The sequence below is a fragment of the Toxotes jaculatrix genome, chromosome 22 (genome assembly GCF_017976425.1).
Source record: "Toxotes jaculatrix isolate fToxJac2 chromosome 22, fToxJac2.pri, whole genome shotgun sequence".
Taxonomy (NCBI): domain Eukaryota; kingdom Metazoa; phylum Chordata; class Actinopteri; family Toxotidae; genus Toxotes; species Toxotes jaculatrix.
Window position 1 is genome coordinate 4,692,814 of NC_054415.1, and position 21,841 is coordinate 4,714,654.

A 21,841-nucleotide genomic window follows, 5' to 3' on the forward strand; every position below is an offset into this window, starting at 1 on the left:
GGATGGGTGGTTATAGTGTCTGTTTGCAGTGACACCCAACGCCAACACAGCAGAATTTTGTTCAGATGAACTGCAGCTTACTTTCACTTTCCATTTTTTTGATCTGAGAGTATTGAAAATTAAATTTCTTTATAATACCTGTTATGATATTATAAGTAGGCCTTTTCTTTGCAAAGAGATGCTACATTTCAACAATGGTCCATAAACCAATTAAATTATGTAATAGTACAAATCGTTGTAACTGGTAATATTTCAAGCTGAAACCATGCTTTTCCAGGTAAATAAAACCGGCCTGTTATTTGGTTAATGGTCACATGATTAATTTAAGAGGTAGAAGTTGTCCTAACCTATCTTAAGAACTACTGACCTCCACTTAGAAGGGGTAATTAACTTCCAGGATGAATGTTTACAGGCATGTGTGGATATGCACACCAGACATGAAGTTGCATTGCTCACACTGGGCTGACAAGAGGGAAAACCTAATGTGAAGACATGATAATGATCAAGTACAATGAAGTGGTGCAGGCTGCTATTATCACCCTGAGGACAAAGGAGATGTTTATGTCTTGCTGCAGGCTGAGAATGCACCACAGAAGAAAAAAAAAACAATTCAGATGAGCTCTGCAGATGAGCCTAGTGAATCACATGTGTCTTGTGTGCAATGAGAGCTCATGAGTCTCTGCATGCACCAAGCCTGCTTGCCTATGCAGAGCAGCACAGATGGGCGTGTTGGGGGATGGGTGCTGTCAGCTCACAGATCAAGCTGTGGGTCGGTGGTCCCATTGCTATTCACCACACAAGCACGTAGGGCATGTCAGACACGCTCCATGGAGACATACCAGGGGTCGATATTGTGTTTTGGTTTTTATGCTCTTCTGCAATGTCTGCCATTGATTGAGAATGTTCTGAAAAGTAGCTCTTTGCTAATGAGAGGTGTGAACACACAAGGAAGATAAACTCTGCAACTGTGCAAATATTCTGCTGAGTGAGCTGTTTTGGATTGTTTGACACAATTATGTGTTTTTATCTTTGCATCACATCTGCTGTGTTTATAGGGTTACTGGTTAGTCTGTATTGATGCCGCACAATTGGAAGTAAATACTCAATGCTAGTTTCAGTCACCTAAAACAGTTTTTACACATTGTTTGACAACACTTTATATATGCTTTTTGTACATTTTCAGTTGCTTAATTGAAACTACAACACAGTAATACTAAATGTGATTATCAAAGGCATTGCTTTCTATTATATAATGTTTTCATTCCTGTACATTAATTCATACACATTTATGAAAATCAAATTGGCATATTTTTGTGGAGATTTGGGGATACTGACTAGGATTTAAGATAAACTTCTCGGGCGTTCTTCATGAGTATGTAATGGTATATTAGGTTGAACAGGTTCAATGAATACATCCACTGAAAAGTACAAAAAGCCACATTAGTTAAGTAGTAGTAGTTAGTAGTGAATTGTCTTTAAACATTTAAAACTGATATAATTTACTCCACTTATGGCCTATGGGGCTCACCATTTTCCCGTTAGCTGATCTAAATATGATCAGATTTTGCTGATCACAATTCTCAGATTGTAACATCGACAAAATAGCCAAAACAAAACCATTATGTCATTGCTTTGTTGGAAAAGTTTCTGTCTATTGTTGGTGTGCCTACACAACCAGATGGAAATGAATAATTTGGAAACTGACGTCAGAGGTGGGATTGCCTAGAATGGAGGATCTCGTGTGTCCTCGGGTATTTCCGGACGGTGGGTTAAATCCCCGCCCCGCTTCATTCCTGCGTTGTTTGGGGACAGTAGGAAGATGGCGGCGGCCCCGCTGTACTGTGTCTGCCGGCAGCCCTACGATGTGAGCCGGTTTATGATCGAGTGCGACATCTGTAAAGACTGGTTCCACGGCAGGTATGTCAGTTATAACGTCCTCTAGAGTGGTAGTCCTTTGGAGCCGAGAAACACTGGTTGTTTTTAAAAGAAAGGCGACGGTTCTTTAAGCGGTGTTGGCTGGTAGCTAACTTAGCTTGCTAACGCTAGCGGTGGGCGACGGGGGTTTTAAACCGTCTATTGACGCGACTTTACGAAAGAAAGTGGGGTTTCTTTTACTGAAACAGCCATGTGTTTTCATTATTGCTCTGTTAACGAGTCTAAAACACAAAACTTGTACCAGCCCTTTGTAGTGATGTTGATAATCTACGTTATTGACTCAAATTGAGCCCCATTGCAAATAGTTTTTATCTACTAATATGCGGATCTATCAGTGTTGCCGAGCTGTGTCAGTCAGCCTGGGTGATCAAAAGCTTTGACGGGGTCATCGTCACATACAAAGGCTGCATGTTGTCCTGCTCCTCATGGTCACTTCAGAGATAAGTTTTAATGTTGGTTTTTACTGTGATTTAACAGATTAAGGACAATTTAAACCGGTCGAAATATACTAGCGTTACGAGTCCAAGTAGGTAATCAGGTTCACCAAATCAGGTTATTCAAGGTAACGGCAACCGACACCGACTTTGTAGTTGTACTTTAAACTTATTTACATTAGCTGCATTTCATTAACAACTTCTGTCTGTTTAGAACAATCTGTTTGTTATTATAATACACAATCAGTTAATATTTTTTTGATATAAACACATTTCAAGCTGTGTATATAATATGATGTTTTTGTATTTAGTTGTTTTTTAGTGGTATACTGTAGTAGAAAGCAAATGGTAGAGAACAAGGAGCTTGTTATGGTTGGGCTTTTGATTGACAGCTTGAGAAATTTAAACCCCCTTTCAAGCAGAGGAGGCACATGGCAGGAGACCCCTAGTGGTGGACAGGGGGATTATTTAAAGGTACCAGTCAGGCACATGTCTCTGAGCTGGTTGAGGTCTATTTTTTCTTTTTTTGTTTGTTCTGATTTATCTCTTTCCAATATCCTGGGCCATTGGTGTTACAGGTGCTTTTATGAATCATGCTGCGTGTGGGCGGTGAGTGTCAAAATCAAAATGGGAATTTTATTATTGTGTAATGCCACCCTATTGTGTACCTCCACACATATTTCCTTAAATGTCTGATTTGAGTAATACGTGCTTTAGTCCACACCCTATATCTGCAATGAACACTCCACCCTTCAGGACCAAGAGCATTCTGAACTCTTGGGGTGACCGGGTGGCTTAGGTAATATGACAAACTACTTTTAATTGGGTGATCAGGGTTCCCCGTACGGATTGTGAAAGTGTCTTATTGTGGTCAAATTATGTGCGCTGTGTCAGACTCAAACAGCAAAACCTGACTTCATTTAATTGTGACTATTTGTCAGTGTGGACCCAAGTCCGAAAATCTGTCTTAGACAAAAGTTTCACATGCCCCTTTCTTCTTTACTGTGTGGGCGAATCTCCACGGCAACTGTTTATGAATACAATAATCTGTTTTTGCTCGTGTTGAAATGACGGAAGCCATTGCGTAACCACATCAAGCGCGCTGCCAAAAAAACTTGCTGGCCAGAATTTGTGGCGTTCCAGAGCCAAAAAAGACTGGCTCGCTGTGTGTCATGTGCCAGCAAGAAAAGGAACAAATGTTGGAGCTTCCCCCATTGATGACTAATAAGCAGATACGCACACACGCATAGCAGAGCTCCAAAAACAGCCACATTTCCAGCCTCTTTCCCACGAGGCTGGCCAGAAGGAAAGGGATATTCTCTGGCTGTGGATGATGGCACGCCGATGGAGTGGAAAGGAGAGACGCTCAGTCTCCTAGTGCCTGTTTTTCAGCCTGGTAGCGGAGTTGCTGTTTGTGTTTGTGTGGGGGACATTTGTCTCACTGTCTCAGTTTCTGGAGTGTGTCCTGTTTTCCATCACTTCATCTCACGCATCTCAGCTCACAATGCGGCCTGGGACTCTAATGGGATGAGGACTGGGGTGGTCACTGTGTTGTTTCTCTGTCCCAGACTGGTGATCAGTGACTGGGTTAACAGTTAAATGTCTATTTGTCTTGATAAGCTCCTCTCAAATGTGGAGACTCCATTATTGACACACATCACCCCTCCACTGTGGTCTCATATTGCTATACCAACGTTATACAGAGATATATCCTGGCTCTATAAGTTTAATGTACAGCCCCTCGGGTACCACTGCCCTGAAGGCCTCCTCTAGGCTCCAGGATCCTCTACAAGAGCCTGTGGTTAAGGTTACAAATGTTAGTTTGAACTCCTTTATTTATCATTTAGAGACTTACCTAATTACAAGACCTGCATTTGTAAATGGATTTGTTTCCGGTGTTTACAAGATCCCAATTTATGTCTACTCTGTGGATGTCGGATCGCCGGAAATCCTCACTGGGTCAAGTCGGATCACGGGTGTTTAGCCTGGTGTAGATTTCAGGCACTCCGGTCTGCCCATTGTCCCATTTAGGTATGGGTGGTGGGGGTGATGATAGAGCAGCAGGGCTTGATGGGACAGAGGAAATGATTGATGGGAGCTCCAGTGAGCCAAGTTCAATGCACGATCCGTCATTGTCGCACAGAGTGTGAGCACACTAAAGAGAGATGGATACCCTCTACAGAGTGCCTTTTTTAGTGTTTGCGTTAAGTGGATGGATGGATGAGAGGAAGCATTCTTTTTTTTTTTTTTTAACCACTGTTGTCCATGAGGAGATGTTTCAGATCATCTGTTTAGATGTCTGATAAGTTAATTGGACAAAGTCAAGAGCGGCTCCATAGCCCCCTGTTAAAAGCTATGTTTACATTCATTAGTGAGGCTGTGTCTGGGGGGTGGGGAAACTGCATTACTTTTAGTTTGATCAATGTTGATTAGGGGTCAACAGCCTCATGCATTGATTACCAGTCTGTTTGAATTATGATAGTGAAGCCATACATTATACCATACAGGTCAAAATTTGGTTTCAAAATCTCTATAAAAAGTATACCATTTAATGTGGGAGTACATTTGTCTCTCTCTGGGTCATATCAAATCTAAATCAATGCAAGTCTGCCAGTGCTGGCTAAAATATACAATGTGTGGCTCTATGTTGCTGCCAGTAAAAAGCATATGAAAACAGTTGACTTCTCTGTGATCTTATGTTTACAGTAACTTTTTTGTAATTCATGATGGATTATAAAATCCTTATTGACAGGGGCAGAGAGAGGATTGCAACCACAAACCAGCCCGTCTTTAGGTGAGTCCAGACCGGGTTTGTTGGCTGCTGTATTTCAGCAGCAGACAGTCACAAGACTGATGACTGTGTAGGTTTTACGGGGGCACTGGGTGCCTTAAGACAACCATGTTGAAGACACGTGTGAAAGCAGAGCCCCAGCGCTAGGAGCCTCAAGGCAGCTCAACCTGCACCAAAAACAATTAAGTTGTTAAAACTCCCTGGGGCTCCCTGACGCCCCATAAACAACAAAGTGATCCTCTTTTGTTGTTTACCAGCTGACTACAGAGAGGCCCACGATCTCTTTCAAGCTGTAACCAGTGCATGGATGTTAGGTTGCTTTTATGCTTAGCAAGCTAAGATGATTTAACCAGTAAGGCCAAAATGACAGATCCCTATCCATCTGTCAGGGCTCAGTGGTTCTTACTGCTGTCCAGGTCCGGCACTGTTTATGTAAGCTTTGGCTGAGTGCATTAGTAAAAGGGCCGCAGGAGTTCGGCACTCCTCTGGGGTAGATAAAGATAGCCAGGTGTGTTTAACTGCCCCCATCTCCTCTCTATCTCTGTCTCTACCTCCCATCCATTAGAGATCTGCCAGTTCCCTAATGTAGGCGTGTCGGCGCCCCATGCGGAGCGGTTATTTAGAGCTTAAAATAATGGCGATGCCCGCCTCCAGCCTTTGTGTTTCTGCACTGATCATGGAGGACAATGAACCCCTCATAGTGCATGGACTAATGAATAAGCTCTCTCAGTCACACAGGAAGGAGGCCCTTGATGAGAGGAAGTGGAGGGAGAGGGGCTGTTGATGGCAGGGCTTTAGCCAAGTACACACATCTCCTCATTCAGGAAGGGTTGTTTTGCCTGGTAATCTGCTGCAGTGCCATCACAGAATAACTCTCCAGTCTGAATATGGCAATGTTTTGTTTTTATCTTTGGGGCATGCTCACTGTACTCTCCGTCACCCTCTGCGCAAATACACTCTTTTGTTGCCCTGCAACATATGATAACACAATCTCACCAAGTATTAATCTGACGTCAGTTTGGTCGTCTCCAATCTTAGCCCTGCACCGACCACTTCCCAAGCAAATGAGGTTTACGTGGGTTCAAGAGCACTCACCAGCTTTGCTATGATGCAATGCATCATCAAGCCTGAGCAACGCAGGAAATACTTGGCCCTCTTTTCCTTTCAGCTGTGTTTCCTCCCCCAGTTTTGCAAGTGCTGTCTCAAGTCCACACAGTTTCACAAGCCTGGGTGCCTTGTTAAGTGGTAATCATTACAGGTGACACATACGCTGAGTCAGGCCTACAAATGTGGCACAGTGCCCTGATTTCCCACTGTGGCGTTACATAAAGGAAAATACAGAGTGAGGTGAGGACAACAAGGTCACCTCAGTTGAGCGCACGCTGCTCACGCACATCTTGACGAACCCGGCGGCAGAGAACGGTGACTCATGCTTTCCCCCAGCGAACAGCCACATGTTTGAACCAAGATTCCTGATACATGAGCTAGACCTAATACTACAGCCAAGCACTGTGCACTGTTATGGTTGGTCATCCTCTTGCTCACGTGCAGGAGCAGGAGTGCTTCTTGGAGGGTTTTTTCACTCCCTCATTTTTACTTTTTTTTTGTGTGTGGATGTTGCAGGCAAAGTGTAACTTGTAGAAATGATGCCTCTGGCATAAATGGACCTACTTAATGGCAAAACAAATATCCTATCAGTTGCTGGACTGTCGTGCAGCCTCCTAATGTATTTGTTTAGTAAGTCAGTCAGGATGATTATGGCAACCAGACACACGTTATGGCCCTTTCCCCCAGCTTAGTAGAACTTGTCTGTCTATATGTCTGTTTGCATTATAAATGATGCTCTTTCCAACACTGTAAATGTTTGCTATGCAGCCAGTAACAACACTAACAACACAGAGGACAGGGAGCTACTGTTGATATCCTGTTAGTGCACCAGGGTGATGGGAGCCCAGCATTCACACAGGCTCACCACTTCCTGATGAGTTAATGGCCCTCGGCTTTATTTCCTTTACAGTTTCCTGCAATTCCTCGCAGATCAAAGGTGATAGCAGGCTGCGGTGAACTCCATCACTCCTGCAGGCTTTTACGTTTAAAAGCAGGGGTTATATCAGCTACAAACCCATCTTTTATACCCTCTCACTGTGCTGTTGCTCGCCACCAGCGTGAAGCCACTCGCTGAAGAAGCTGATGGTGGTTTGAAGATAGCAAAATATTAATGTTCAAGACTGTTCTTGCAGTTTTGCTATGCATGAAGATTGCCTGGTGTAATTCATTCCGTAGGGTCACCACAGTGCTAATGGTGCTTAGAGGCATGTTCCTTAATTAGCCGAGTTAAAGACAAGCAGAGGAAGTGAAATAATTATATTGGCCTCAGTCATATGAGAAGCTAAACTAGCATGAGTAGTACAGTTGTAACTGAGTGTGTTGGTGAAACCTTTTCTTTTTGTCTGATCACACTATAGAAGTAAGAGACCGGTCTGGAACAGTGTTTGAAATCAAGCAGAAGATGCTTAACGGTTTGCAGCTCAACTGGGGACATACAATACGATCTCATAAAATACAGTTGGGTTCATACCTCAAAAATCACTGAAAACAGTGGCCTGTGAAGCACAGAGGGTTCTACTGTGTGTGACCTCTCCAACTCTTTGGTGCACATCACCTAACCATTAAAATAACCAGTGCACATGCTTGAGTCATGCTGCGTTAAGTTTGTCCAGCTTCAAACAGCCATTGGTGTCCGTTCAGGCTGAATGGCAACTCGGTTGCTGTTCAGCCCATGCTGCTCTGGAATGGGGCTGTGGTATGCAACAGAGGAATGCATGTGTGTTGGTGCCTGTGGTTTGGCTGTTGCAGGACGGTCGGGGGTAGCAGTGTGACTGACACCGTTGCAGATCCATGGGATAAAAATGCAAGACTGCTCGGCCAAAGTTTTGAACTTCTGTTACATTCACACAGTGACAGCAAAAAAGGGGAGAACAGGAAAATCTCCCGTCATGGGAAGATGATTATCTGCTCTGCTAGCCTTGTAGTCACACCATTTTAAATTGCCTAAATAATAACTTTTTCTTTGTTACCTAATGTCCAGTGAGATTGTTGTGTCCTTAAATCATTATTGCGCCATAGCCATGAAATGTGCTTCAATAGTCCCACTCCTCTGTCATATATAGGTTTAGCTGCAGTGGTAGGACGTTTGTAGAAAAAATAAATCAGAGCAAAGGTAATTTTCCAGACCCAAACTGTGCTTTGATGTTTCTCAGTGTTTGTTTCAGGCTGTAACTCCTGACGTCTCCTCTCGTAACACGTGCATTCATGGTGGAAGCGTCTAAGAGAAAGCGTGAATCTGGTCTAACTCTGAATCTTGTGTCCATCTCCAGCTGTGTGCAGGTAGAAGAGCACCATGCTGTGGATATCGATGTTTACCACTGTCCCAACTGTGATGTCGTACATGGACCCTCCCTGAGTGAGTAATGCTTTCTCTCATTAGTAGCATGTTTCCTTTGCTTTTTGTGTGTGTGTATCTGTGTCTCCCTCCTTCCCTCAGTGCTAACATACATCTCATTCATCAAACACTGTCTTCTGATCCTCTGCCTTACATTTACATGTCTAACCCCCTCGCCATTCATTATATCCCCTCCCACCCCTGTCTCCCTGTATGTTGCCCTGGTCCCAGGGGAAAAGGCCACTCTCGGCAGTGTTAGTCAAGTCCTAATTTTTTTTTTTTTTAATGGGGGGGGGTTAACCTCCGAGAGCCCAGAGGGCAGACATTAACAGGCTAATTGAATGGTGTTGTAAGCCCTCCACTTTGATTGGACGCCCCTCCGTCTCTTAGCACAGGGGTTGAGTAGTGAATTAACATCCTTAGGAAAAGTGGTGGTGATGTGCATAATTTACCATTTTGTTGGGAGAACAAGCTTCGAGAGGGCAATGACTTTGAAACGAAACTACCCTGTGAAACTGATGTTTCCATGTGTTGCAGTGAAAAAGCGCAACAACTGGCACAGGCATGACTACACAGAGCCAGATGATGGATCAAAGCCAGTTCAAGCTGGCACCCCAGTGTTTATCAAGGAGCTGCAGAATAGGACCTTTCCCAGGTACATGCATGTTTACTTCTAAATGTCCAGCCACCAGGCTGTGTGCTTACCATAACCCGTCTATGTGAAACTATGAATCCACCTGAAGTCAGAAGCTGCTTTTACTTTTTGAATACTTAAAATGTTCCCCTTTGTTCCAGTGGCGAGGAGATTCTGATGCGAATGAAGGGTGAACAGGTGACACCCCGGTACCTGGAGAGACACGGCTTCAACTACCCCATAGTGATCACTGAGATGGAGGGTCTTGGACTCAAACTGCCAGCCCCTACTTTCTCTGTCAGAGACGTGGAGCAGTATGTGGGTAAGGAAAATTCAAAATGAACAGGCTTTATTCTGCAGCGTAAACCAGTTACCTTACTCTGTATTAAATTTACAATAACACATTAGTGTTTATCCTCTGGGAAGGATGTGGGCTCTCTGATTGGAACACACAGCAGCCTCGGCCTGCGTAAAAGCTAATGAAACCACCCAACACCAGCCAGCTAAGTGGCCATTGCTGGGCAGACGCCATCTGTGTGTCAATATGAACAGGTTTCCAGGTTCATGGGGTTTTAACCCACTTATCAGACATCAGACGATGGCTGAATGAGTTCTAAATGAGCGACGGCTAAGCTTTCACTGCCCTCTCTATGACCACTGTGCTTCCTTACTGAAACAGCTTGCCACTTCCCAGCTCCTGTTACAAGCCCATTACCAAGCCCACTGGTGTTTTTTATCATTAAGTTCAGATTACAGACTCCCTCTCTCACTTTATCTCGCTCTCCCATGCCCTATTGAGCATTAAGCCAAGGCACAGGTGTTGTGACCAGGGACAGAGTGTCGGGTTACATTTCTTACAGTTAGAAGACAATGGGACAGCAGGAGTGAACGCTGATGTCCTCTGTGACTTACCATGGTCTAATACAGTTGTGTAGACAGCTTAGTGTGTGGTCAATGATTGGACCTAGTGCTGGAGAACTGATGATTGCCAGTGTAAGTGTTGTAATGGAGGCTGCATAAATAGAGCTAAAGATTGGTACGATGTGGACACTCCACAGATTTAAATCCATAGCTTTATTTAAATTGCTATGACCCATTAACACGGTATGTGAGGCAGGTTTTTAAGTATAGACAGGGTGGGTTGATTAAGATGCACAGCATATAACTGCCACATCCCTGTTCTGAGTTATAGCTGGAATCTTTGTATATCTCAGCTCGCTTTCTCTCTCTCCCCATAATTTTTGTCTGTATCTCTGTTGTCAGCAGGCAAAAACCAAAAAAGACATAAAAAGCCGTATGTATTGCAATACTCTTGACTCGTTTACATAAATCTAAGTTTTTGACAAATAGTGCGGTACCGAAAAAATTTATTACCGACTTGTTGTGCAGTTCTGGAGCAGCAACATCTGATGATTTAGTAATCCAGCAAGCGTGTGTAGAAATGTACTAGATGTACTGTAATGTGATACAGTACAGGAATCAAATCATCTGTGACCTTCGGTTAAACTGTGATTCGGTGACACGGCCTTACCTGCGCAAACCTTAGCAGAAAAAGTCAAAACATTACTTTAGAAGTAATACTCTAGAAGTATTTTTGTGATCACATAAAAGTCTGCTTGGAAGGATAAAATATTTGCGTGCATCAAAACCAGCGTTTAAATCCAACATTTCCGCAGTCTGACAGCTGTTGGAACGACCTCTGCGGCTGACTTAATGTATGTTGAATGAAGCAGAGCAGAGCAGAGTTGCATTGTTTGGAAATACTGGATTTAAAGGCTTGTTTTCGGGGCTGCGAAATAAAACCATTTTCTTAGCTGAACTGAATTTAATGCAGTGAGAAAAGAGTTTCTGGTTCAAGCATGTTGACAAAGACACATTTGCAGCAGTTACCTTTATTTATGACCTCTTTAACCTTAAACTGGGTGTTGTAATATATCATAGTGATTATGGTGGACATCAGGTGGCTCACATGCCTCTCGAGCTGGTTCAGCACAGCGGTGGATTTTGGACATTTATGAAAGGCTTTTTTCTCTCGCGGTTGTGTTTGTGAGGCTGGTGGTGTTTGAGCTTGGCGTTGTGCGTTTTCCAGGCAGCCTTTTTCTCTCGCTGTGTGACTGGCTGCCTTTTACTCCAGCTGTTCTCTGTCATCAGACGCTGGCCAGCTGGGCTTTAGAGGTGTCCCTGAGTGCAAGTGCATGTGAGTGCATGTTTGTGTGTGTGTGTGTGTGTGTGTGTGACTGAGAGAGGGGGAGAGAGAGGGAACACGCAAAGGGGTAATAAAAAAGGTGTGTGGGAGGGGTGTTGGGAAAATACAACAACCAGCTGTCTTGCTGCACACACTGCAGCCCGGTCCTACTTCCGGCCCCATGTGTCACCCGAGTGTGATTTGTAGCGTCCCAACTGTTAGCTGCGTGCTACGAGTCTCTGCTTTGACTCCTTTTTTCTTTTCCTTTTTAGCATCTGTTTTCTGTCTCGTACGCGTAAACACACCACATGAGGCCTTTGCACACACACTCTCTCTTTCACATCTAAACACGTATCTCCCTCTATCCTCGAGATCTCCCACGCACACATATGCATTGAACGCAACAGACCTCTCACCTCCGCCCACTGCACCTCCTCGGGGACTGGTGGTCTGGACAGATTGACAGATTGTCTCGCTTGTCTCTCAGTATAGCCCCTCCCCACTCTGCCATATTGGTGCCAGTTTACCTCAGGGCTTGATCTCTAAAAGCACACGGAGATGCCAGCGAGCCGCTGACCCCAGTGAACCCCACACCCACTCAGCAGCCAATTAAAAAGTTGGAGATATTTTTCATTCAAGAGTCACAGACTACAGAACTTCTCCATCTGACATTATATGGACTAAACAGCGTTTATCTCCTGTCTAGGTGGGGACAAAGTAATTGATGTGATAGATGTGGCCCGGCAGGCGGACAGCAAGATGAAGCTCAGCGAGTTTATCAAGTATTTCACCAAGTCCCATCGACCCAAGGTCCTCAACCTCATCAGCCTGGAGTTCTCTGACACTAAGTAAGCTATGCTGTGTTTTATTCGCTCTGCTGGCTGAAGGAAGAGCTTCAGCAACGTCAATGCAGATATCAGTAATAGCTGTAAACCAACCTTCTAACCTCAACCTGGTTTCACGTTTTGCCTCACTCCACCCGCCCACAGGATGTCGGAGTTGGTGGAGGTCCCTGATGTGGCTCAGAAGATGTCCTGGGTTGAGAACTACTGGCCAGACGACTCCTTTTTCCCCAAGCCCTTTGTCCAGAAGTACTGCCTTATGGGGGTCAAGGACAGCTATACAGATTTCCACATAGACTTTGGAGGAACCTCCGTCTGGTACCATGTTCTCTGGGTAAGTGTTTTCTTTGAAAAGAATTTGATGTATTTAGAAACCAGTTCAGAGACTGTGTCAGAAAAACATGTTACAGGGCAAAGTAACTGTTTGTTGTTCAATCAAAGGCGCATCAGTCAAGCTCAGTGAGTTTTAGTGTGTCTGTATGTGCTGCGGTATTTAGGGTAGGCAGTCTTGGCTGATTGGGTAGCACTTGCTGAAAGGTCACCTCACTTCTCACATCACTTCTATTCATCATGCAGCTCTTGGAGCAGCACCGCTGTGCCCTGTGGTGATGATCTCGCCGTCTGTTCTGTAAACCGTAGCTGACATTAATATCAGACGGGGTGTGGGTGTGCGTGGGTGGGTGGGTGTAGGTGTTAATAATAGCAGCAGCAGCACCACCACCACAGCCTCCACGCTCAAACACTCAACATCACGGTGTCACCTAAGCTCAAACGTGTCTTCATCCGCTCTGCAGGGTGAGAAGATCTTCTACTTGATCAAGCCCACTCCTGCCAACCTTGCACTATATGAGGCATGGAGCTCCTCGCCCAATCAGAGTGAAGTGTTCTTTGGGGACAAAGTGGATAAGTGCTACAAGTGTATTGTACCCCAGGGAACCACCCTGCTCATCCCTACAGGTCTGTAATTGTCTTTTATGCCTGTGTGAAGTTTCTTTTGAATGTTTTTATGTGGCACTATTAATACTCTTGTTGTTGCTCGTTGTGTCATGAACTTTGTAATGGACTTCATGGACTGCCAGAGTACACAGAGTTGGATACAAGCACAGCACACTGCAGTTTAAACTGATTTTGACCGTTAGATCAGGGAATCGATCTGGGAAAATTACACAAACAGATGTTACTATGGTTACCAAATGATTTGCATAAATATATCCGTTGTTTCTTAGAACATCGCTTCCTGAACAGATCGCGCTCAGCAGATGGATTTGATAGTAGTTTTCATTCTAAAAATCACATATCCACTATCACAAAGTGCTGTGGTTATTCAATTTGCTTTCAGACCACAAACAAACCGCACCAGAGTCCACTTGGAATCGGACTGAGACGCTCTTTTCAAAAGGTCTCGGTCTGGTTGTTTGGCCTGGTTCTATTGGCAGCGTTCTCACCGGCCCACATGAACCGCGCAAACCAGGCAAATACACCAGAGTCTGCTTTAACCGAACCAAACACGCTGGCTGTGAAAGCACCCTTTAGAGCCCTGGGTGATACTTTGTGGTGTCCAAGCACAATAAATTTCACACTCTCAGGCTTACATCTATTCGTGTCACGAAACGTTGGATCATTGTAGTTGTCTTGTTTTCCTCAGCTGATCTGAGTTGTGTGGATTTCTTCGTCTTTTTGCATACATTCAAAAGTTGAAATAATCATGCTTCCCATGGCTCCTGCCAGGAAAATACAGGCTTCTTGAAAGCCCTCTGTCATTGCCAAGGGAAAATAACAGAGAGGAAACTTCTGTCTGAGCAACAACCCAAACAGTTCTTAATGATCATAATTACAATGGAAAAGTGAAGAGAAACAGAGCTCTTATGTAATATGATGAAAGGAGTAATGATGCTGTAGATCACAGCTTTCTCCTGCACGTGACTACAATTTCACATTCCTTTAACTACCATTGTTATTGTTCTTAATTAGAAGTTGTGTTAAGGGGGTAAAAAAGATGTTTGAGTTTCATGTCACTAACAGAATATGACACGGTTTCACTCACTGAAGTGAAGCTGATGTCCGTGGTCATGCGATTATCCATCCATCACTTCTCTCTGTGGACTCTTTAAGCCCATAGAGTTTCTTCATCAAAGCCCCCCTCCACCAAATCCCAGACTGACAAAGCTCAGTTCAGCCCATCAACTGCTGGACGTCCTCAATCAGTCTTCCAGCCATGCCTTCTCAGCAGGCTGAGGCAGCATTGTAAAGGAGAGCTTTTGGCAGAGAGGGTGTGGAGAGGTGGGAATTAAGTGGGGGTCAGAGAGCACAGTAGGTCAGTCAGCTAGTGCATTATCAGGCCTGTCTATCAGCCTTACAACCCCCCCCCCCCCCACAGTCTCTGCTTTCTCTCACTTTGTGTTGTATAAAGAACACTGTTTATCTGACGGGGCAACTCATAATTCTAACAGACAGCCTTATCTTTTTCTAAGTCTGATTGTGGGATGGTAAGAGATTTGTTTTTGTATGAACACATGAGGACCTGTTGTGCATATTCAAACACTGTAAACACACGTATATTCATGCAGACCAGCAGAACATAGTGCACATTTGGTCACGGTGCCAAGTATTATGGTGTGGTATTGGCTCTTCTCTCTTCAAGTTTGAAGAGGTTGTGTCGTTCCAAGTAAGTCAGTGGAGAAGCTGTGTTAACTTTGGTGCTCTGGCGCCCCCTGCAGGCTGGATCCATGCTGTTCTCACCTCTCAGGATTGCATGGCTTTTGGAGGGAACTTCCTTCACAACCTCAATATTGGCATGCAGCTCAGGTAAACAGCTCACATAATGCTGATTGGTACCTTTGATTTGTGTCAGTGTCCGTGTGTTTGATACTAATTTCATGTTCTGGTTTCATAGGTGTTATGAAATGGAGCGTCGCCTGAAAACCCCAGACCTCTTTAAGTTTCCATACTTCGAGGCCATCTGTTGGTATGTGGCCAAGAACCTCCATGAAATGCTAAAAGGTGAGAGTCGAACGTTTGTCTGCATGAAGCAGACCTGAAATAAAGGGGATACTAAAAGTTATGCATAGTCATAGAATAAAACAAAAGGACAGAAAATTAACAGCTTCAATGAACTGAAGTGCCAGTGTTGTTTTTGTCACTCTTCTCACTTTCAGTCCCCACAATAGCCAGTGCATTTTAAGAGAGGTTTAGCACTTCACACTAGCTTTTAAACATTAGTTAGTTGCCGTAATATAACGTTTATCGTCATTGGGAATTGCAGTGCCAAAGCATGTACTTCTTCTTTTGGCATTTTATAATATTCAGCTGATCTTTAGTTTTCAGTCATTGAATTTCATCTGAGGTAAACCTTGAGTGAAAGCGTTTTTTTTTTTTCTTTCTTCTCAGAGCTACGTGAGGACAACTGTCCACCACCTACCTACCTAGTGGAGGGAGTCAAGGCTTTAATCAGTGCACTGAGGACCTGGTTGAAAAGAGAGGTGAGAGTCGGCCGCAGCGTTCTCACGGTCGTCTCTGTGTTCCTTCACCTTGAATACCTACAGTCCATACGGGCTGTTGTTACACAGCAGCTGAGCTCCAGTAGGAGACATCACCACTGTTTGTCCTTATCTTCTGCATTAACTTTTTTGTGTTCACTCTTCATGCTTTGCAGGTGACTGAGCCCACCAGTGAGGTACCAGACAATATCAGGCCTAACCATCTCATTAAAGAGCTGACCAAGGAAATCCGCTTTGTGGAGGTAAGAAGGGAGGAATCGAGGAAATAGGAGCGAGTTTAACCTTTTAAACTTCATCCAGACCTTGTGAACTGATGCATTGATGCTGGTGTTAATCATCCTAAACTGTAACCTGCTACAGAGAGCTGCAGCTGTAACACGTTTTTCAAGATACAATTTCAGGACAGTCAGACACTCCACTTTCCTGTACACGGACATTAACAAATTTATCATCCTGATATTCAGCACTTTGGAAAATCATTCTCCACAGCTTATGCTCTTTATTTCGCAGTGTCAAATTAATAAAATTAAGCCAAGTAAGCTTAAGTAAGGCTACTATGAATGCACAATGCACAGGACAGCCACACTGATGTCTGATTATGAGACAACTTGATGTTAAACAGAAAACAACTGAAAGAAGAGTTTTCATGTGGGCAGCGTTTTCATGTGGGCAGCGTTTTCTTGCAGGCGATGAGACTTGACTCCATGAATGTGTTCTGACATCCATGTACAGGAGGAACCAGTCAGTGGTAGCAAGCCAGTGAAATCTCAGGGAAGTGGGTGCGGAGTAGGATCTGGATCAAACGGCTGTCCGGCCACTCGCTCCACACTGGAGAGGCTGTGCCAGGCCCGGCGGGCGAGAAGAGCTGCCAGGCGGCTGAGGGAGCAACAGCGGCAGGCCCCCAGAGTGCCCTCCAACCTGGACATCTTGGAGCAGCACACCAGGGAAGTGCTGAAGAGGCTAGAGGTGGGACCGCTCGAGGAGGTGAGGACGGAACCTTTTTAATCTCTTTCCAATGGGACAGAAAAGTGGCATTGTGTAGGTGTGGACTAAAATATTCCACTCTGGTCTGTACCCACTCAGGATCCGGCGTTCTGTGCCAAGGTTCACGGGAAGCTCAACAAAGTGTCAACTGCATCAGCAGCAGCTGCTGCAGAGTCTTTAGAGGACAACCACCTACGGCTAATGCTGGTCAACGGCAGAATCATCAGGTCAGGGCTCACCTCTTTCTGGTCAACACAGCGGTGTTGGCAGTAAAAATCATGATGAGATGTGCTCATTGAGAAACTAGTGTTAGATGTGCCTTCCATACAAACGTGTTTATTTGTGTGTGTGTGCAGAGATATGAGGCGGCCAGGCAGCAGCCCGGTGAAGACGGAGGGTGAACGGTCATCTGTTGGCCAAGGTCCACCAAAGAGTTGTGTGGATGTGAAGTCGGAGAGGACACAGGACAGTCAAGAGCAGCACAGCACGGTCGAGAAACCCGCGCTCCTCAGTAAGCCACCGGAGACTGTGATCATTAGATCAGATTTTAGCAAAGGGGATGAAGCCGAGTGCAACATTTGTCAAAAACTCTAGCTGATGTTGTGTTCTTATGTTTTTCAGGGGGTCTGGAGAGGGTGAAGACTGAACTCAGGGAAGAAGTCTCAGGACACTCCAGTGTGTCAGACATGGAGTCAGACAGTGACTCTCCCACAGAGGTAAAAAAAAAAATTGAATTGAATTTGAATACAGCTACTGCCTTACATATAATCCTAGCTAACAGCACATACAGTACACACGCAGTATTACACTGTGCTGTATTGGGGCACACAAATATTATTCTTCTATGTGCTGACTAATCATGCTTTGAATACTAATGCATCTTCATAATTTGCTTTGCCAACACAGCGTAAAGCATCGTCGTCGTCATCCTCTTCTGACGAGGATTCAGAGAGTTCCCAGGAGGAGGAAGAGGAGGAGGAGGAGGAGGAGGAGAGGGGCTCACCTCAGCAGAAGGGCTCAGGGCACACCATAGAGCTGGACCAGTCTGGCCAGAAACTCAGGCACAAACACAAGCCACTCAAACGGTGAGAAACTCCAGCAAAGATGCTGGGAATTGTCCCATCTGGGCTCCTGTCAAAGCTTAAACGTGCAATACTTTCATGTGCACCGAGAGGTAGTAAGTCACATTGTGTCTTCTCCCTGCAGAGAACGTCCTACCTCACCCAGCACAGAAGAGGCCATTCAGGGGATGCTGTCTATGGCTGGTCTGCTGTGCTCCTCCAAGCCAGAGAAGGTAGCCTCGTCCCAGGAGCCCTGGTGGTCCAGCCCGAGCCAGTGTTCGCGGTTGGAGCAGAGGGAGGTGGGTCAGCACCAACGCCGGCTGCAGGGGGACAAGAGCCCGATGGACAGCCAGGGCAACAGCAGCAGCGAGGCCTGGGACAATCAGGGGCTCCCCAGCCCCCTCAGCCGAAGCCACGCCACCAGTCCAGAGACAGACTACCAGTACTGTGACCCCTCGATGTCTCCTCCGCTGCACCCTTCCAAGAGGCACGCCCCCAACCCCCCACCTATCAGCAATCAGGCCACGAAAGGTTTGGAAATGTTCACAGCAAAACATGTTGAAATATTAAAATGTTTTTCTTATTGTTACTTCACTTGGATGTTTGTTCACGGTGCAGAGTGATGTATGTGCAGAGTTTGCTCAAGTGCGACGTGGAAGCTCGAAACCTCAAGGTGACATCCACTGAGAATGAGCTTTATTCCAAAGTTATCCTGTGTCCAGCAGCTGAACTTTTGATATGAACATTTTCATAATCATAGATTCTGAATGTTTCAGTGATGTTGATGGTAATTTAGTAGTTCTTTTCCTGCTGGAGAAAAATATCAGAAACAAATTATTGTTCAAAGCAGAGAATTTTTATATGCCTGAAAACATGTTTTAGGCAAAGAAAAATGGATCAACTAATAACAGGAGAGTATGTATGATGTTCAGAGGGAACTGAGAGAGGCAGTCATTAATGTGGAAATATCAACATACAACTTACAACCATTGTAAGTAAATGGAAATGTGCAAATGCACATTTCAGCTTTAGAAATGTGTGATTTCCTTTGCCTCCTTTAACAGTAAACTGTGACAGACACTGGAATTTCAGACATGAAGTTTCTGACAATTTCATTTTATGCTCATTTATGCTCATTAATTAATCTTGTGATTTGTTTTATTTTTTCAGGCAAACGGCCCAAAAAAGGAATGGCCACAGCCAAGCAAAGACTGGGGAAGATTCTGAAACTCAACAGACACAGTCGCGTCTTTGTGTAACACTCCAAAAACGTCAGAGGCAAAGGAGAGGTTGGGGTTTATATTCCTGAAGAAGAAAAAAAAAAAAGGAACCTTTGAGTATTTGTTACCAGACACTTTTGTGCTTTAGAAAATGGGGGAGGAAATTTAAAAAAATAATAATTAAAAAAAAAAAAAAAACAAGAAAGAAGAACACACTGCCTGGAGGACGACCACAACTGAACGAATCTTGACATGTAAAACACGCTCACTGTGCATGCTTAGGAGACAGGGTATTGGAATTTGGAAAAAAAAAAAAAAAGCAAGTGCACGACTTCAGTACAAGCACACTAAGGACAAAATAGAGAAGGAGCTTCGAGGAGAGGCGAAGACAAGCATGTTATGAAACGTTCTGCTGCAGGGAAAGGTGGACTGAAGCTCCTGGGGGCATTCAGACGGACTGTAGGTCGTCTACCAAACAAGTAAACAAAACAAAAATGCTTGCTTTGCCGGGGACACAGCAAGATATCTACTGCTTCTGATGCCAAGATCATCTGCATCACATTTACTAATATATCCTCTCTCCTGTGAACGCACCCCCACCCTCCTCGCCCCCCCCACAACAACCTTCACTTGCTTCACGGCTGTCTGCGAACAGGATGGAGGAGCAGGTGAAATGGAGCTGTATCTCTCACAGGGTTGTTTCTTTTTTTCCCTCTGGCCCTGGGGGGGAAACGAGGTGCTAAGGAGGAGGAGGCGGCGGCGGCGGCGGCGGCGAACTGAAATTTCAAAATGGTGCTCATTGTTTGTACTTTTCTCCACTCATGCCCTTCCAGCCCTCACCTCCCTCCCCAACTCCCCCCTTTATCTCAATCACACCAGCAATAATGACTTTGAGGAGGAAAGATAAGAGTGAGAGGCAGCACTTTGGTGCATTCTTCCTGGATTTTTCTGTCTGTAGAAAAGTCTAAGTAGGTGCATTATACAGACTCGCACAGTTTAGTGCAACATGAACTCTCAAATCTGCACTGTTGTTTGATAATTAGAGGAGAGTCTGTCTTTCTGGGCAGTTCTGGCTAAAGGGAAGTTGCTCAAAGCGCTGCCTCTCAGATGAATTTGTTTTGAATAGGAATTACGAGTCGTTCACTCGTTTAAAAAAAAAAACTGAAAATGACAAACGACTCGCATATTATCCTGCTTAATTTATTTGTTTTATCTGTGATGTTGATTTTTTTTAATGTGTTATTTTTATGGATTCTGAATGATGTATTTATTAATTGAAAGAGATGATTTTATTTTATTTTGACCCTAAAACCTCAGCTGTTCTGAGGAGATTTTTCCTTTATAGGGTTGTTTTTTTCTTTTTTTAAATCTTTAACATACTTTTTTGTAAATGTGGATGTTTTAGAGTTCATGTGATCATCATCTGTTGAGTAGCAGTTTACCTACAAATCGTTTATCACCTTTTGATTCTGTCACAACTCTTTTCCCTGCCCAGTTGAATAGATCCTGTGTTGATTCTCGTCTGTTCGGGATTCCTCTTCTCCCTGTAGCCAGAGGGGTTGGGCTATGTGCGGATAGAGACTAGGTTAGGTTGAGAAATGTCAGCTTCCATATCTACACCTGAGCTTTTTCAACTAGTGCCACTTATCATTTAGCAAAAAAATCAAAAACAAACAAAAAAAAAAAAAAACAAGTATTCTGAGCCACTGTGGTCGATCCAAAGTAGTTGATGTATTCAGAAGAAGTGAACTTTTGAGGAACTTCAATTGGATGAGTGAGTTTTTTTTTTTCCTTTTCTGTTTAAATTTTTTTTTTTTTTTTTTTTTTTTTTAATAATACCAGTGCTGATGTGAGAGGTGTGTTTTGCTCGGGGTGCGCAGTTCTTCACTCTCAGGGAATGATGCCATGGACATAACCTTCGATTAACCACCAGCCACGTCATGGATGCAGGCAGGATGTTCTCAGCACTCGCTCAAGACTTTAAGCTTCACCTCCTGCTTTGGAGTCGCTGAGGTTTGCTTGTTTTTCATTGCTCAAAAAAAAAAAAAAAAAAAAGATTTCATGGTCGTGGTTTTCAAGTTGAAAGGATAAGCTGTGCTTTTACCAGTCAGTCATTGTACCTTTACAGTAGGCTACTTTTACAGCTTCTGTTAACATGGATTTGGTATTGTCCCCCGCTGCTTCCTAACACACTTTCAGCTCAGTGTTATACAGAAAACACCCGAGTCTAGTTGACTCTAAAAAGCATTTCACCCGTGTAAATGACACCCAGACTAACTGCTGCCAAGTAGCTTTAAGACCGCTCATTTAACAGCGTGAGGCTTTGAAAAGCTTTGCTCAGGTTGACTTGTCGTGCACATGACCTGTGGGTAACCACTCAGCCCTGACGAGGTGTTTCACGTAATCCTAAAAGAAAAGAACCAACTTACAAAATTAGTGGTAATCACATTGCCAGACCGATTTTCCTCCCTTTTCCTTACACTACACTTTAACCTTTGAACTCTTTGCATGTCAAGTCATTGAAAACACACGAGCTGGCCCGCAGGCAGGGTTTGTTATGAGCTGTAGTATTCATCGTACAGGATCTGTCCCCCTTTTGCTTTTATATGCAGCTCTCTTGGCATTTGTGTTATGTGCGTTGGTCCTTGCGATGGTTTTTTTCCAGATTTAAATGGCTTATGATTTAAAATATACAAACACTGGCTAACTGTGACACTGTTAATGCGTTGCATTTTGTTTCTGCATTTCAAAAATTGCGTGTAAATAAAACTAAAGAAATAACATTGCCTTTTTGTGTAGACCAATCTGACTTCGCG

The 21,841-nt window shown here is 44.2% G+C and overlaps 1 protein-coding gene across 1 annotated transcript; it reads left to right on the plus strand.

Annotated features, from left to right (window-relative positions):
- Nucleotides 1-1,810: 1,810 nt before the first annotated feature.
- Nucleotides 1,811-21,808, plus strand: kdm7aa (lysine (K)-specific demethylase 7Aa). The gene is made up of 18 exons (XM_041030083.1): nt 1,811-1,917; nt 8,538-8,623; nt 9,140-9,257; nt 9,398-9,558; nt 12,128-12,269; nt 12,411-12,597; nt 13,058-13,220; nt 14,981-15,068; nt 15,157-15,263; nt 15,651-15,742; nt 15,916-16,002; nt 16,493-16,744; nt 16,844-16,971; nt 17,101-17,255; nt 17,366-17,460; nt 17,651-17,829; nt 17,951-18,336; nt 18,976-21,808. Exons 1-18 carry the CDS (start codon nt 1,820-1,822, stop codon nt 19,062-19,064), a joined length of 2,613 nt encoding a protein of 870 aa, XP_040886017.1. The 5' UTR covers nt 1,811-1,819; the 3' UTR covers nt 19,065-21,808.
- Nucleotides 21,809-21,841: the final 33 nt, after the last annotated feature.